The 16,486-nt window shown below is 34.3% G+C and overlaps 4 protein-coding genes across 12 annotated transcripts; 2 read left to right on the top strand and 2 right to left on the bottom strand.

Moving 5' to 3' along the window:
- The first annotated feature begins 195 nt into the window (after nucleotides 1–195).
- Nucleotides 196–3,685, top strand: LOC130798480 (60S ribosomal protein L5-like). Its single transcript, XM_057661489.1, has 9 exons — nucleotides 196–342; nucleotides 1,008–1,077; nucleotides 1,191–1,282; nucleotides 1,963–2,089; nucleotides 2,168–2,247; nucleotides 2,424–2,540; nucleotides 2,813–2,947; nucleotides 3,121–3,290; nucleotides 3,401–3,685. Exons 1-9 carry the CDS (start codon nucleotides 340–342, stop codon nucleotides 3,516–3,518), a joined length of 912 nt encoding a protein of 303 aa, XP_057517472.1. The 5' UTR covers nucleotides 196–339; the 3' UTR covers nucleotides 3,519–3,685.
- A 704-nt stretch (nucleotides 3,686–4,389) lies between these two features.
- On the top strand, nucleotides 4,390–8,027 carry LOC130798478 (uncharacterized). 7 transcript variants are annotated; one of them, XM_057661485.1, is made up of 8 exons: nucleotides 4,390–4,554; nucleotides 4,672–4,713; nucleotides 4,790–4,985; nucleotides 5,081–5,506; nucleotides 5,745–6,874; nucleotides 6,955–7,121; nucleotides 7,202–7,273; nucleotides 7,451–8,027. In XM_057661485.1, the coding sequence occupies exons 4-6, from the start codon at nucleotides 5,167–5,169 to the stop codon at nucleotides 7,027–7,029; spliced, it is 1,545 nt and encodes a 514-aa protein (XP_057517468.1). In that variant the 5' UTR covers nucleotides 4,390–4,554; nucleotides 4,672–4,713; nucleotides 4,790–4,985; nucleotides 5,081–5,166; the 3' UTR covers nucleotides 7,030–7,121; nucleotides 7,202–7,273; nucleotides 7,451–8,027. The 7 variants fall into 7 exon arrangements, with proteins under 7 accessions (XP_057517468.1, XP_057517466.1, XP_057517464.1 ...); XM_057661483.1 differs by lacking the exon at nucleotides 4,672–4,713; XM_057661481.1 differs by having other exon boundaries at nucleotides 7,202–8,027.
- A 38-nt stretch (nucleotides 8,028–8,065) lies between these two features.
- LOC130798479 (DNA-directed RNA polymerase III subunit rpc9-like) lies at nucleotides 8,066–13,284 on the bottom strand. 3 transcript variants are annotated; one of them, XM_057661487.1, is made up of 8 exons: nucleotides 12,776–13,284; nucleotides 12,513–12,674; nucleotides 12,171–12,270; nucleotides 10,701–11,778; nucleotides 9,254–9,319; nucleotides 9,059–9,176; nucleotides 8,795–8,947; nucleotides 8,066–8,458 (listed from the first exon to the last, which is right to left on the bottom strand). In XM_057661487.1, exons 5-8 carry the CDS (start codon nucleotides 9,259–9,261, stop codon nucleotides 8,282–8,284), a joined length of 456 nt encoding a protein of 151 aa, XP_057517470.1. In that variant the 5' UTR covers nucleotides 9,262–9,319; nucleotides 10,701–11,778; nucleotides 12,171–12,270; nucleotides 12,513–12,674; nucleotides 12,776–13,284; the 3' UTR covers nucleotides 8,066–8,281. The 3 variants fall into 3 exon arrangements, 2 of the variants coding, with proteins under 2 accessions (XP_057517470.1, XP_057517471.1); XM_057661488.1 differs by lacking the exons at nucleotides 12,171–12,270; nucleotides 12,513–12,674; nucleotides 12,776–13,284 and having other exon boundaries at nucleotides 9,254–10,340; nucleotides 10,701–10,905; XR_009039058.1 differs by lacking the exons at nucleotides 8,066–8,458; nucleotides 8,795–8,947; nucleotides 9,059–9,176; nucleotides 9,254–9,319 and adding an exon at nucleotides 9,874–9,888.
- A 39-nt stretch (nucleotides 13,285–13,323) lies between these two features.
- Nucleotides 13,324–16,089, bottom strand: LOC130798217 (ribonuclease 2-like). Its single transcript, XM_057661107.1, has 6 exons — nucleotides 15,887–16,089; nucleotides 14,580–14,608; nucleotides 14,310–14,329; nucleotides 14,151–14,210; nucleotides 13,524–13,625; nucleotides 13,324–13,392 (listed from the first exon to the last, which is right to left on the bottom strand). Exons 1-6 carry the CDS (start codon nucleotides 16,087–16,089, stop codon nucleotides 13,324–13,326), a joined length of 483 nt encoding a protein of 160 aa, XP_057517090.1.
- Between the last annotated feature and the right edge of the window lie 397 nt (nucleotides 16,090–16,486).

Below are 16,486 nucleotides of genomic sequence, written 5' to 3'. Positions count from 1 at the left end.
TCAAATAAGTCAACACTTGTTCTAACTGTGAACAGTTCTTTTGCTTCTTCCATCTGTAACTGCAAACAACCCAAACCACAAATTTAAGAATTACACGCTTATGTTTAAAATAAATTAAAACTTATTTTATTTCGTGCATTTTTTTTATATAATTTATGTTATTGATTTCAATTTTTCCATCCCGGTTTTCCAAAACCGGTCGTTAGAGCCGGGCTATCATACCAATTGGCCCAAATGATAATGCTTAGGGTTTTATAAATTTTGGTACTTGAAAACATCCGTAATTTCGGCTTCACTCTTTCTCTCCCTCTATTCTCTGCCATTTCCAAGCGCCCAACAATGGTAAATCTACTTCTCTTCGCATTTTAGGTGCTCTATTTCCCTATTTATTTTTCTAATGACTGAATTGAATATTGTTTTAATTCTAAATTTAATTGCTAATGGTGTGAAATTACTTCTGAATTACATTTTTTCATCATTCACTTTACAGTTTCTACAAATATTTCTTCATAATTGTTAGGTCAATCGATTTATGATTGTCGGGTTTTCAAACTATTGGTTGGGAAGAAACTCATTTTTGGTTTTTTTGGATCGAAGTGGACATGGTGAAAAAGTTAATGCCGTAGTTTAATTTTGGGTATATTAAAAAATTGTATAATTTGTATTTTATTTTTGTCAATTGAGGAACAAATGTGATGAATTTTCTACACCGTTCTGAACAAAAATGTTCTTTTCTGCGTTGATGTGGACGTGGTGAAAAAGTCAATTGCATTGTGTAATTAAACAAAATTGGTGCAATTTTTATGTTGTTTTATTATTTCGGGAAAATTTGATGAATTTGTTATGATCAATAACGAAATTTATACTGTTGATGATAAAATGTATTTTTTTTTATGATCATGAGACAATCTTGTTTGTTTAAATACATTTTACTTGATCTCTTTTGATAAGGAAAAAGCTAAATGGTAATACTATGATTCAAGTTGGGTGATTGTTAATTTGTACAGCCTTTCGTGAAAGCTCAAAAAACAAGAGCTTACTTTAAGAGATTCCAAGTTAAGTTCAAGAGAAGGCGTGGTATGTTTTATTTTTCTGTTTATGAGTAAATCTTTTTAAAAAAATTTGAGCTATTGATTTTATATCTTGTGATTAAGTGATTGAATTGTGTTATGTCAATGTGCTGTTTGCAGATGGTAAGACTGACTACAGGGCCAGGAATCGCCTGATTAATCAGGACAAGAACAAGTACAATACTCCGAAATATCGGTTTGTTGTGCGATTCGTATCTTATTATTTGAGTTTTTGGATTCTGATTGCTTGTTTTGAATTGTCGCTAGTGTGCTTCTTAGGTGATTATAGTTTGCTTTTAGTGCATTGGTCTCTTTATGTAATATTTTATGCGTTATCATGAGCTGGAACATTGGTCTCCTACTCGCATTCACTGGTTTTTGGGTGTGTTATGCTTATCAGTTGTTTACTTTGCTTTTGATACATAATCCAAATCGAAATGGTTTTGAATTGTTTTGCTTTACTCATTATTGTTTTGAATTGTTGGATTCTAATTATTGTTTGAAGTTGTTTGAATTGATGGTTTATTGCATAATAATATTGCGTTTACAATTTTCATACATTTTATTGATCAAATCGTTTTTGAAGATTTGATGTGGAGGAGGGGTGGTGTTGTAGAAATTATTGCTGTCTCCATATAATACTTAACTTCTTGGTTTTCACTTTTTTCCGTGAAAGATGATTCTGTGTCTGGGGTTGAGTTCTTCATGAGATTCGTGTTTAGTGAAATTTCATTCTGTTGTAGAGTATTTCATATGATATGATTCTTGATTGTAGATATGTCAAATGTTCATGTTTAATTGATGTTTGGCTATATTTATTGCATTACTGTGCCTTTTTGTTTGTGTTGTTTCTCTTATTGGTTCATCAGAAGGTCCTTAACTCTGTTCTTAGACCAACAAAGATATAATTGCACAAATTATATTCGCTAGCATCGCTGGTGATTCAGTTCTTGCCTCTGCTTATGCCCATGAACTTCCTCGCTATGGACTTGAAGTGGGTCTCACAAACTATGCTGCTGGTTAGTATCATATATTCGTCTGCTTATCATCGTTGACATATTTGTAGGTTTAGTGTAACCTTTATTTTCTGTGTGTAGCTTACTGTACCGGGCTTCTTTTGGCTCGGAGGGTCTTGAAAATGCTTTCAATGGATGATGATTATGAAGGAAATGTCGAGGTATAATTTTTTCAATGATGTAAATGCTGTCACCTTTGTACACAACTGTTAAAATGAATATGTGCTTGGAATTTTTGTGGTGCATTTACCCTTAATTCTTAAAATATTAACCATGCACAACTTTAATTTATGTGATCACAAAATAAGTTTGCGTCATTTATGATTTTCTATTGCAGGCAACTGGAGAAGACTTCTCTGTTGAACCTGCAGAGACAAGGAGACCTTTTCGTGCTCTGCTTGATGTAGGCCTAGTAAGAACTACTACCGGAAACCGTGTTTTTGGTGCATTGAAGGTATGTTGATTACCTGCATCTAGTAGGCTCCCTTGGATGCTCATGCATACATCAAAACAACATTTGATCTGTTATCATATCTATTCATGATGCTTGAAGCAAGTCCAATTACAGAACACATACTTTTAAAGAAACTTGTTAATTTGTCTTGATTCCGGTATTAATGAGCATGTAATGAGTCTATTACCTCATACCAATTTAAATTTTTCCATGACAATATTTATATTGTTGGTTCTTAATTTTAATAATTATATATCTGGCCTTATCTATAGGGTGCTCTGGATGGTGGACTTGACATCCCTCACAGTGAGAAGCGTTTTGCTGGATTCAGCAAGGACGGCAAGCAACTTGATGCTGATGTTCACCGCAGATATATCTATGGTGGACATGTTGCCGGTTACATGAAGGTGAATGATCTGTTTGTATTTTGTGCCTTATTTATTACACATTATCCTTGTGCACAGCCACTAGAACTAATGGGATTAAGGTTGTGACATTGTTGTTGTATATGACTGATATACATGTGAAGTCATGTTGTAAATTTTTATATTCATAATTCAACACTGGTTTATTACGACAGACATTGATGGAAGATGAGCCTGAAAAGTACCAGTCTCACTTTAGTGAATTTGTGAAGAAAGGAATTGACGCAGAAGGCCTCGAGGCATTGTACAAGAAAGTACATGCGGCTATACGGGCTGACCCTACTGCAAAGAAGACTGAGAAGGAGGCTCCTAAAACGCACAAGAGGTGACAACATAAAGCCTTCTGTATTCTCTTCAAGATTATGTCATCATTGAGAGCTGTCTAATGCATTATCCCCTATTTTCTGAATATTTTCTATTTGTTTCCATTGATAGGTTCAATGCGAAGAAATTAACGTATGAGGAGAGGAAAAACAAGTTGATAGAGAGGCTTAATGCTCTCAACTCTGCAACTGGAGCCAGTGATGATGAAGAAGATGAAGATGACGAATGAGGACATCTTTGTTTTGATTAGTTTAAATTATTTTAGACGAGTTTCATCTTAATTTTTGTCGGAATCTTTAGTTTTTGCTCTATGGTTTTGATATTTTCTGATTACTAAATTTTAAGTTGCTACATTTATCGATTTATTAATGCTTTAACACTCTTTTTGGTTAATTTTAGATTCTATGTATATAAAGGAATTTCTATAGCCATATCTTTCTCCTTGATCCTTATCAAGGTAAAAAAGAATGAGATATTATTTGCATTATAATGTACTCGAAGACTATATAGTTAATCTTTTGGTTTCGGAATAGGAAAAATCTTCAAAGACAAGAGGAAGAAGGCGAATTGAATTTCTTATAGGATAAAAATGCATATCCTATCATAAGCTTCAACCACTTGTTCAATCTATGAATTTGCGTGGACGCAACCAACCGTGCTTTCATTTGGTTTGGATTAACTTAACACCTAATGGCTCTAGGGTTTTAAATTTCTTTTTGACAAATAAATAAATTAATTTTTTTGACAATAGTGTGTATATATATGTTTTTTTTAAGAAATACAAAATAAAATTATAAAAGAATTGAAAAATTTATAATTAAAACACTTATAGGTATCTTCATTTAATTATTATTATTATTTGAAAAAATTACTAAGAATAATCTAATTTTTATTGATTTTTTTATAATATTTTTAATTTTTTGATTAATCATAAATAATTCGAATTTTAAGATCATTTACTCAAGAACATTATTGACCAATTGATGACCAATTTTTAAGATTAATTGCCACACAAAAAAATAAAATAAAATAAATCAAAAATATTAAAAATATAAAATTAAAATCAAAAAATAAATTCATTGATTCTTTTTACTTTTTAAAATTTAAAGAAAAAAAAGCTAAGAGAAGAGTCGAGAACAACGAACCTCTAGCTCTCGGAGTCTGTCGGACTTTCTCCTTGCGCAGTTGCGCTTTCTCTTTCTCTGTCTCCCTTTCTGTGTGCTCTCCCTGCTGCTTCTGGAAACAATAGCAACTTCAGTTAGCAGGTACTCCTTCGATTTTTCATTATTCAAAGTTTCCTTATTTCTGCTTCACTATTATTTGCCCTAGTTGAAACATTTTTAAATTTTAATTCATGTTCTGCTTTTCACTCATTTCTATAGATCTGATTCTTGTTTCCGTACCGTTCTGATACGATCGTTCCGGTACGTCGTTCGGCGCAACGTTTGGCGTTTCAGATATATACGGCACCTTTTAATCTCATATTTTGTTTTGGTACAGTTCTTGTTAGGTGTGCTTTTCCATGAGTTTGTTGTTGTATGTAAGGGTAGAACTTGGAAGCTTTAGAGTGTTCGTGGATTCGTGAAATTTTTTCGGTATCTTTCGGCTTTCGGGGCATTCCTTGCTGTTCTTGTTTGTAAAAGGAAAACATCTCAAACTTGTTCTATGGTAGTTGAGCTATGAATGACTTTAGAATGTAAGAATTATTTGGTATCATGGTATTCTTTATAATGAAATATTAGAGGTTATCACTTCTGAAAATATGAAAAATATGTGCATTTTTTGTTGCAGATAATCAACGTTTGTCATTTTAGTGAAGAAGTATTATTAAGTTCTTAGATATCAAAATCATTGGCTGCTTCCATTTTGCATGAATCATGATTGAATTATTTTTATCGAAACCTATATGGGGTGATGATAATTCTGATTCGGCTGAACAAACAATGCCTGTTTACGACAAGTTAGAAAAAACAATATGGAGAATCATCACCTCTGAAGGACGGTCAGAGGCTAGATTGTGGCTTTGTGAGTCTATTTCAAGCTTAAGTTCAGTCACTTCTCATGAACGGCAGGACCTTTTCATGAAGTTGTTGAGGTCTAAGCCTGTTAAATTGGATATTGCTGCTCAAGTCCTTCAAATGTTCTTTGAGAGGAGACCGCAGCAAGCTGGTTTAATATTGTCTAAAAAGAGTCACAGGCTTGAAAAGTTCTTTGATGGTAAGTTAGCTTTGTGGGTTATACTTCTTAAAGATTTTTTTCCCGCTTTAATGTTGGAATTTTCGTTTAGATGATTCATTGTTGCAGTTATAGTTCTGCAATCTCTTACTATTAACAGTGCTGTAATTTGACTATTCAAATGACATGGAGGACGGAGGTTCTTTTGGATATTTTTGCTATTATTAATACTTAAAAAGCTATGAGCCTATGATTCCTACTTAATATTTGAACACTGCAGAACATCCAGCACGCATCATGCAATGGTTTTCAACCTTTTCTATTGCGGGTGATTCGGCACATGGAAAGGGTGCGAAGTCACTGGCTCAGTTTGCCTTCGTGAACCGAGACATATGCTGGGAAGAGCTTGAATGGAAAGGAAAACACGGACAATCGCCAGCAGTTGTTGCAACAAAGCCTCATTATTTTCTTGATTTAGATGTTCAACGCACAGTGGAGAATTTCCTAGAGAATATACCTGAGTTCTGGTCATCTGAGGAATTTGCAGAGTCTCTGAAAGATGGTGAGATCTTGTCAATTGATAATAAATTCTTCATAGATTTCTTTCTCAAGTTAATGTACGAGGATAGCTTCAAAGAAGTATGGGAGGTTCTCGGTCAGTATTTTATGGATGAAACTTTTTCTTACCTATGCCAACGCCTTTTAATCATTCTTGACGAGCGGGACCTACATTTTGTAGTGCAAATGATTCAAGATTTCCTCACTAAGCGAAAGAAATCTTTGAAGTTTGATAATACATCTTATTGGCTGAAAATTCTGATTTGTGAGTGTGGTGATCAAGTATCGATGGACCAACTATATCTTTTGAATGCACTGCTTAATAAAGGAAGGCTACTTCTACAGATGGTTAATAATGGTGAGGAAATTGAGGAGAAGGTGAAAATTAGTGATTTAACATTAGGGATCTGTACAAGTACAAAAGTAGCCAAGAGTTTGGCCCTAATTTCCAAAGACCAGTTGAAATCAAAGACCTTAGACACAATGAAATGGTATGGTCTTCTTTCGTGGAGCCTTCTTTACAGGTTGTCTGAGGAATGCCATACTTCTGAATCATGGGAAGAACTCTTCGTTAGCAATAACATTGGCTTTCGCAAATCTGATGTATATGGTCTTGTAGAAAATGATCGAATTTTAGATGAGAGTGAATTGGACTTTGGTGATAGGGCAATAGCTAGAGCTAAACGCAAAAACAAGAAACGGAGTAGAAAGAAAAGGAGAAGGGATCAAGATTATGATGAATGCAGTGATGAGAACTTGTTCGACCTTGATGATTCGGATAAATTCAGTCTCAACTCTAGTTCAAGGACGTGGCTGCTTTCAACTGATGGTTATTCTACTCCATGGAGCTTGGTATGGTTTATGCCCTTTTTTGTTTATTCCTTTTGCCTTTAGCCTAGGCATGATAACGGATTGGTCTGGTGGTTTTTCAGGCTGATCTGCCTGAGCATTTATCAAAGCATTGCTGGAGAGAATGGATGAAGCATACTTTTAGTGATGCTATGTAATCCATTTTACGGATGTTTTTCCTATTTTTGATGATCTGCAAGGCTTAGTCATTGTGACCATGTCACATAATACTCATATTCGAGAATGAAAGGTACTAGTCAGTAGTCATTTGTAGTTAAGCATCATTATGTATTTGCTCCAATCTATTTATATTTGTACACTGGAATGCAGGCATTTTTAGCTCGGCTCAGTGTGCTGACTCTTTCAAAACATTCTGATCTATGTAGAGGCTGACCTTCAATAGTAACTACTTACTTTGTTCATTCCGATCTAGCTTATTCTTAATCGCCTTAGAGAACTCTGTTCTTTTCCTCCTCCCCTGCTGTTTTCTTTCCGTTCTCTTCTTTGCCCCTTTCTATATGATATCTTGAATGTTTAAGCTGTTGATACGTTTTGATACTGTTGTGGTACTCTTCTCAGCTAATCATCCATCAAGTTGCGTACTTTGGAGTTTCAACTGCTACCATAGAAGTGACATGATATTTTACATATGGAGTGTGGTATTTCATGTATTTGCCTGACACGTACTCGTATGTTGACATTGTATAAAGATATCTGCTGCTGATGAAATGTAATTTCATCTGGAGTTACAGCTATTTGGCATATTGTCCTCCAAAAACAGAAGTGTATGATAGTCCTGCTGTAGTCTTGCTGAAGTGTATGAAATATATTTCCATGATGAAGAATAATGCAGAAGAGACTAGATAGGACTGGCTATGCTGTACGTTGGCGAATCCGGCAAGGATTAATTTGTGTCGATTAATGTGAGAGTAGAAAAGTTTACTGACATTCTGTACAAATTTGTTGTACGATTTGAGTATTAATGCAGGGACCCAAAAAAACGGGCCGATTTTTTTGCAGCAGTATTGTATTTTATTTAATAAGAATCGAACCTTGTTCAAGAGGTAGACTAGAATATGCAGATGCAAATATAAATTCTTTTTAAGGTTGATTTTAAAAGCCTACTACAGTAGTTTAAAGAAAACATGCGTTAATTAAGTTTGATATTTGATATAATTTATGGTTAGTTATATATAAGCAAATTTTAGTTGGTTTTTATCAAAATTTATATATTCAGAGTCATTTGCTACAAATATGAAACATAACAAAACAAGACACACCGAATTTGCTCAAATTCAACGATATTTTGAGCTAATTTCAATTCGTACATTCACTATTTTGAGCTAATTTCAACTCAGAAAAACGTAAAGCTAACTCCTCAAAATAATCTGCACAGGGCATCAGGGAAAATCAGCCAGCTTTTTGTTCTTTTGCATTGGCATCGACAGGCATTTCTGGAGAACCACCCTCGGGAGCTTCCTCATCCACGTTTTGCTCATTTGGATGGGGTGGAAATACTTGAACTACTATATCCACCATCTTGTCCAAGTCCTCTTCCAGTTTGCGCTCATCCAGCTCTTCTATGATCTGCATAGTTACAAGGGAAAACCTTAAGTAAACACACTGAACCTACGGTCCTACATAGAAACCTGTAAAAGGTTGCTTTTAGCCATCAAATGGTTGCCTATGCTAGCCTTCAACGACAATGGGAAGGTGAGAATAAGTCCCATGAAAGAAAACACTGTCGAGGACAGAAGATATCTGACACCAGATCCGATAAAGAAAACATCGAGAAAATTGAAAGCTAAGATAATCGATAACAATTTGTCTTGTTAAGATGAGGCCTACACCAAGATAAACCCACACGAGCCTTCAGTTTGATAAAGGATGATATTAAAAAACGAGCATTTAAAAGATGAATACCGGAACCAGTTCAACAGCAGAAGTTGGCCGGATGTTGATGATGTTTATCACCTCAGCTTTTGCTAGTTGATATTCTTTTGATTTCTCTAGAAAGTTTTTGACACGTTCTCTAGTCTGATTACAAGCAGCACTCTCAACCAAATAATCGTAAACCTGAACGAGAAATTGTAAAACAGGAATCTTAGGGTAAACCTTTTCCATGTTGCACAAACAAAAATACGGTAACAGCTTTAAAGAAAAGGACATGGCTATCAGAAGAGTTACCTTGAATTCAGATGGCGTTATCAAAGACATAGCTCGAGTAGGGTCCCTTGAAGCCCCTCTAGATCGTAGTAAGTAGAGCACTTCAAAATTAGTAAGCGGTCCAGCATTGGCCTTCTGGCTGAAACACAACCAAATAATCAGTTTTTAAATGAACGTAAAAAATAAATAAAGAATGTTACAAGTTAAGGAATGTACATCTTCATAGGAACAAAGGAAAAGCGAGCCTTGCTATCAGTCCAGAAAAAAGAAAGCTTCTGACTTCTGCGCGAGCAGTAAATTTACAATCTTGTCACGTATGATGAAAGTTCGTCGACAGAATCAGCAGGACATAAGTTATTGACCTTTATAGGCCATAACCATAACCACTAATTTACGGCCACCCATCAACTCTAATCTTATGACACTATACCAAACTCCGCTCCGACAATGAAGGGCAGCCCTTCGAATTTATGTCAACACTCATCTATGTCATATCTCCACCAATTGATCATCTAAGCTTCTAGATGTTTAAATACTCAAACCTCTTGTATTAGCTATATTTGTAACCCCTTTGGACTCAAACCTACAATATCAACTTCCAAATAAGCCCAAGTTCGAGAACAGCCAGATAACCCAACTCCCTTTATGAATTATACCCCCATAAAAATGAACACAAATTTGAACAATACATTTTTTTTCCATGCGGGACTCTTTGGCGCACTCTCTTTTACGGGTATGAGTTGCCGCATTCCTTCCCTCCTCATACCCTGATCATAGATTCTATGAGCAGGATACACTGAGTAAGATGATGATGACGACATTTTTGCAATGATCAGTATTCAGTGAAAAACCTATAATGTGTAAGATTAATATATTCCGAATCAAACAAGACTTGGTTCTCTAAACTTACATCAGTAATGTGGTAACATCCTCATCAACAGTTCAAAAACAGGCAATCACTTTCTACAAATGAAACACCCTTTTTTCATTGATCTCTAAACAACAATCCAAATGAAGGGTTTTTAAACTTCAACCAAGACATATCATAACTTAAGAGTTAAGACTCAAATCCAGTAGCTCAGTTTCGGAAACAAGTCAACACTATGCAATTCAACATTATGCAATTCATATGCACCAATCCTTTGATAGGATCTTACGACAGTATTCTTGAAACGGATAAATCAGCAATCAAACTGCAGTAATTTCTATTCCCATTCTGAATATAGGGTTTTTCCTTTTACATTTGTGAACTAGAAGGTAATTCCCTCTCTCCTCGACTGTAGTGAATAGTGATTCTCTAGCCCTAAATAAAAAATATGAACACAAGGCAATTATCAAGAAGAACCAATGAAATCATCTCAAGCTTTGATAATTTTCCACCGATTAATCTACACTAATCCATAAACCCTAAATAATCTCATATTAACATAAATTCACCCTAAATTTTTACAACCAACCAATATAATCATAAAGTTTACATCAATTAATAAACCCGTAATGAACAAATACAGAAAAAGCATTAAACCCTAACTTGAAAACAATTACCATATTTTATTTTTTTTTGAATCAATTACCACAATATTTCAGGCAAACACCCACAAGAAAATAAGCAAAATTATAGAATTTGCAATCAAAAAAAACAAGAACGAATAATTGAAAGTACCAAATGAATTATCGACAGTAGCTCGGCCGATTGTCGGGGTTTTGAAAGGCGCCGTTGATCGCGAAAATAGGAAGAAGATGGAAAAGCAACAAGTTATGTTAAGCATTTAGGAAACACTTCACGAGAAGCTGCAGTAGCATACTGGAGCTAATTGTAATTGGTCGATTAAAAAATCCAGGTTCAAATCCTGGCTGCAGCAATTTGTTTTGTTAAGCTATCCAAATATGTTTTTTTTACCAATTAATAAGGCAAAAGTAAAACAAAAAGTTAATAAAAAAGTCATTTACCAAACAACTTCTTAGAACCACATGCATGCGGTGCCGCTATATACTTCCTCCGTTCTATTATACTTGCTACTGATAGTGACGTTTCCACACAATAGCTTACAATCGAGTGCTAGTATTTCAGATAGGAGCAAGTAAATTTCATTATAATATTATTAAGTAGTTGGTGAATATCTTTTGCTTAATCCGTTTGATAATTCAAAATAGAAATTGATATAAATTGAGATCAACGGAGTGAGTAAATTGCACAAATTTTGTTACATTTTCATTGAATGTGACAGATTTTGAATAAGAAAATAGTAAAATGAGTGGAAGGAGAGAGTATATGATAGTATGAATAGTGTTAAAAGGAAATCACTGTAGAATACAAAAACAGAACTCTAATGGTGTTCCATCAATTGTGGATCTGCTGCTTAGGTTATTAATCTGAAGAGTATCAGACTATCTGTTTATTTTCTGCATCAATTGTGCTATCTTTCTCAAATTACAACAAATATGAGCAGATAAAGAAGTAGGATTCGTTATCAACAATGAGTCACTGCATATGCAAACAGTCTAGCAGGGCTGCCAACGGCTTTAATCATAAATATCTCGTTCTGCGAATGAACTTCTGATAGAACAATACGATCATATGATCAATGATTTTATTTTTACGGTTCACAGGATTTAGCTGAATACTTCAGATTCTAGGCGCGGAGGGGTTAGTCCCAGCAATTCAGCGGCAACCCAGGGCATCTGCCTAAGCTTCTGATATCAAATCGTAATCGGCTTGAAAGCTTCAACATTTTTTAGACCTGCATGTTGTGGCATAACAAGCTCTTCAGTTAAAGCCGAAAATTGATAAACCAATTAAAATAGAATGCAGACGTGACATGGAGAGTCAACTTAGTTCACTCGAGTTACACATTTGACAATACGACAAGTCTTTCTAATCAAAAACTTTAACCATGTGGAAGTTGTGACATCATATCGTTTGAACCTCATATTGTCGGAATTGAGGTTTTGGCATTGAGGAAGCAGTGACGTCATAAAATTGCAAAGCACTAAAATTGACATCTTATGTCATTCAGTAATAGTTGACCATGTCCGTGAAGTAATTTCAATGAAAAGCACATAACGATATATTCATTGCATACTAATATAAAATGAGATTCGTTATATACACCAATGTCGATGAAGAACTTACCTAAGGAATTGTAAACTGGCAAGCTAACATAATTTGGACAGGAGGGTTTTGACAAATCCACCTGTTCTTTGATGCTGCCATAATTAGCACATTCTCGAGGCTGTATATAATCAAAATTTGAGGTTAGATCTGCACGGAAGGATTAAATGAGACAGTTCATCCAATACAAACTACACCCAATATAAATAACAAACATTATGTTCCAAGTGTTCTATTGTTCAGGATATAGATTCTATATTTGGACGAGATGCATGAACACAACTTTGACATGATGACGCACTTCGATATTGTAAAACTGGAAAAGGGTAAGAGCAGGAAAATATTAATAAGATCTGATCTGACCTCAAAAGTTTTGTAGAAACAGAAATGAACTTCTTCAATAGCATCACCCGAACAAATAATCATAGGTGATTGATGAAAAGCATTCTCAATAGCAGTTTTTATGCCGCCAAGAGGATACTTTTCAGAGTTTGATGGAACATATCCAGCTTCATTCAGAACTTCCTACAAATTTACATCAAATTCCAGAAGTGAAAAAACCAATTGCATGAAAGAGTAAATTAGAAAATTTCACGATCTGTAAATATATCCTCCAAAACACTCACTGTGACATTATATTTGAAGTAGACGTTGAGTGTTGTCAGGAAAAATTGATACTCATCTCGTATCACTGGAGAAGCACAAGTCCCATGCTTTTCTGCGTGATGTGTTGCATCACAAAGTTGAGGAAAAATGATAAGAATAGTAGATAGCAAGGGGATTCATAAACCAACAAAACAAGCTGAAAACTTTATTCATTCAGTTTATTCGGTTTACTAAATGCCCAGGCGTTAGTCTCTATTAGGATCCAGCATAAAAACAGGATCCGTTTGAGACGAAACCATGCTTTGGAAAACTATTGTAAATGAAATCAAATAGCTTACTAAATCTTCAGCTCCCTTTACTTTTAACACATGTACACAGAGATATATTCATTAAAACTGATAATATATATCAGCACCAATGCACCATGGTTGGTGAGAAAATTGTTTACAAAGCCGATATTTAAAGGCGAGTGATTGGTAATAGCATATTTATTAAATTCACAATAAAAATGGGTCAGTAACAAGTATACCTAACTGCAAGATGTAGTGTTCGAATGAAAAAAATGTAATTAAAAATTTAGGTTTTTCTTGAATGATAAGAGCTTAAAAATAGAGGAAAGCCAAAGATACTTACCCCACTGAAATTGTAGACAGTTGCAATCAGGCACCCCAAAAAAAAAAAAAAAAAAAAAAAAAAAAAAGCACAATCAGAAACATTATTAGGTAAAAAGATATCAGAAAGGTTTATGCTTGGTATGTGGCAACCTACCTCGTGTGCCCAAAAAGATCCTTTGTGTCCATGACATGTTGAAGGTGATCCACAACTTAGGGATGGCCAATACTCATCTAGTGCATTCCGCAATGTTGAAATCTAGAAACCAGAAGAAACAGCAAAGTCATAAAACATCACAATTATTTTTTGTTTTACATATATCGCACAAGGCATAAACCACGCAACGGAAGATTATTACAATCACACAATGTTAGACTGTGACAAGCTTTTTACGGAATGATTCATGTTGAGCACTAAAAGCTTATTTTAACTTGCTCAGACGAGCAATCGGTTTGCTCTAAGTATAGAGTAAAAACAAGGCTGCATCGCATCGCATCAGTGGCGTTGTAAAGGTTTTCAAAACAAACGAACTAGTTTTTCCCGCGTTGTAAAGGTGTAAAAAACGGTATTTTGGGGCGCACCAAGTGATATCTTATGGTTTCAACCGATATTTAGCCGATATGACAACCGCATCACTCTCGTTACCGCATCAGCATTCCGTTACCACGATCACGACAATTACCGCATTTTTACTCTACGGCTCTAAGGAGTAAGCATGGGTCAAATTGCAATTTATACTTTTTAAACTTTCCTGGTCCTTTTTCACTTAGAATAACTGTGCACATATTCACGAGTAAATAAGAATAACTCTGTACCACAATTCTTTACTAGTTCAGCAATTCCCTGCACAAACTTCAAGTGAAAAGTTAAGAAAAGGAAGAAAGACAGCATATGATGACAGAAAACTCGAAGAGAAAAAAAAGATTGCTAGGTCAAGTCTACCATCAAATGATGAGAAAACTCTGATAAACACAAGAAATAAGAAGCTCATCAAAAGCACTAGGATTTGATTGACATATTTGCGAACAATTTACCTCGTTCATGTCAAAATTCGACTTAGTGCAACATGACGGCCAGCTTCCATCATTGTAGTCAGGCCAAAGGCCATCTACAGGGTTGGCAATGATTCAAACATATTTCACATTTAGCCACAAAAGTAGATATATACTTCTATATAAACCCTTGCTGTTATAATAAATGTAGTGTACTTACGGATAGTGAAGTGCTTAGGAGGACCATTGCTGAAAAAAAAGGAAGACAAAAACAGATCATGAGTTTTTGTAAGTAAACTTCACACAGATAGGAAAGAAAGATTTCATTACCCAATGTAATTACATGACTTTCATGGGTTTAGGGGGCATATGTATGCAATCTTACCCTTGTTAATGATAAAGAAGATGATTTCGATTGACCCTTAGTAGCAAGCATCATACTCAACTTCACATAAGTATGAAGTGCACATGATTTAATGAGTCGTTCAATATAATCCATTATAATCCAAATAAAAGAACTATGAACTATGGGCTCTATTGAAAAGGGACGTACGGGAAGAAAACATTAATCTCAAATTCACAATTCTGAAATCTCCCATACACAATCATACTCTCACATTAACCATCTATTAAACTAATTCAAAATTTCATAGAAAATCAACTAGTCATATTAAGGGCATGTTTTCATGTTTCAACATTTATTAGAACTAAACCAAACTTATTGTTAAGTAACCAACTCAACCAAAAGCTTATGCTATTGATTGTGGCCTAGGATATTTTATATACTATATCATGCCTCCTCACACGAGATACCTTGCGATAGAAGCCTAGAAATGTGGATGCAGGCTGCAACACAGAGCCTCTTTATGCCTAACATTAAAAATTCCACTTGAAATGAATGGTGGATGTAAATGAGATTCAAATTTGTAACCTTCGGTTAGGTTAGGTTTATTATACCATGTCAACAAATCAAAGCACCCAAAAGTTTAAGCTTTTGATTAACTCGAACACAATTGAATTAAATTTATACATAAATGAATCCAACTTAAAATAAGTTGGGGAAAGCAGATCCTAAAGTGAGAAGCTTTAAATGATATTCTCTATCCAGTTTTTACTTCCTAATACTCATGGTGGCCTACAATATCTTGCCCAAATATCCTGTTTTAAATACGATCAAAGAAACTAAATAAAAGCGCTTACTTTGCTAATAAATCCCAAATAAACAAAAACAAATGCCATCAATTCAATTCTATTCGCTTAATAGAAACATTTCAAGGAATGCCCTAGTTTAATTTACTTCCAATAACTTCACAAATTCTCACAGAAAAACAATTAAGATGAACATACACACCTTTTTATAATCAAAAACAAAATTTTACCATTGTTCACTAATCTCGGATACTTAAATCAAAATGATCCAGTAATAAAAAGCAGATGCATAAAAGATTCCAATTCAATCAACAAGTAAAACCAGTAAACAAAAACAAAAAAAAAAATCATAAAATCGGAAAGAATCGAATGAATTACCTTCTACAACAACCATTCTTTTGGCAACACTTGTGAGTGTTACGACAGTAAGTTCCAGGCCATTGAAGAGCTAAGACAAAGTAATCGAATTCTCTGTACTTTCTACTTAATAGTCCCCCATCAACGCCATTAAAGCTAACACTTGAAGCAAGTAAGGAAATTATTAGGATATTAGAGAGAATCGCAATTGGAAAGAAAGCCATTGAAGTCTAAAAATAATTGTGATTTCACAAGAAACGATAATTTTAGGTGTTTATATTGTAGAAGTAGGTAGTTAAATTTTGGATGATTAAATTAATTAAAAAAAAGGATATTCTTCTTTGGTAGTTGATACCTTTTTGATGTTTACTTTCTACCCTTTCTAGCTTTGTTAGCAATAGGGGTAGTTTGGTACATTTGTAATCTAAATTTATTATAGACTTTTGTGAAATTATAATATAGACAATGACAAATTGATAATACACCCGCTCGGTTATCAAATATTCGAATGTTAATGAAAAATTAGTATAATTCAGGTAAAATAATTTTTATATATATTAGTTTAATGGTTATGTTGGTTTTACTTCAATTATTTTATTGTTTTTACAAAAAAATTTTAAA

The sequence above is a fragment of the Amaranthus tricolor genome, chromosome 13 (genome assembly GCF_026212465.1).
Source record: "Amaranthus tricolor cultivar Red isolate AtriRed21 chromosome 13, ASM2621246v1, whole genome shotgun sequence".
Taxonomy (NCBI): domain Eukaryota; kingdom Viridiplantae; phylum Streptophyta; class Magnoliopsida; order Caryophyllales; family Amaranthaceae; genus Amaranthus; species Amaranthus tricolor.
Note: the sequence above shows the minus strand (reverse complement) of the source record. Positions and strands in the feature narration are given on the sequence as shown.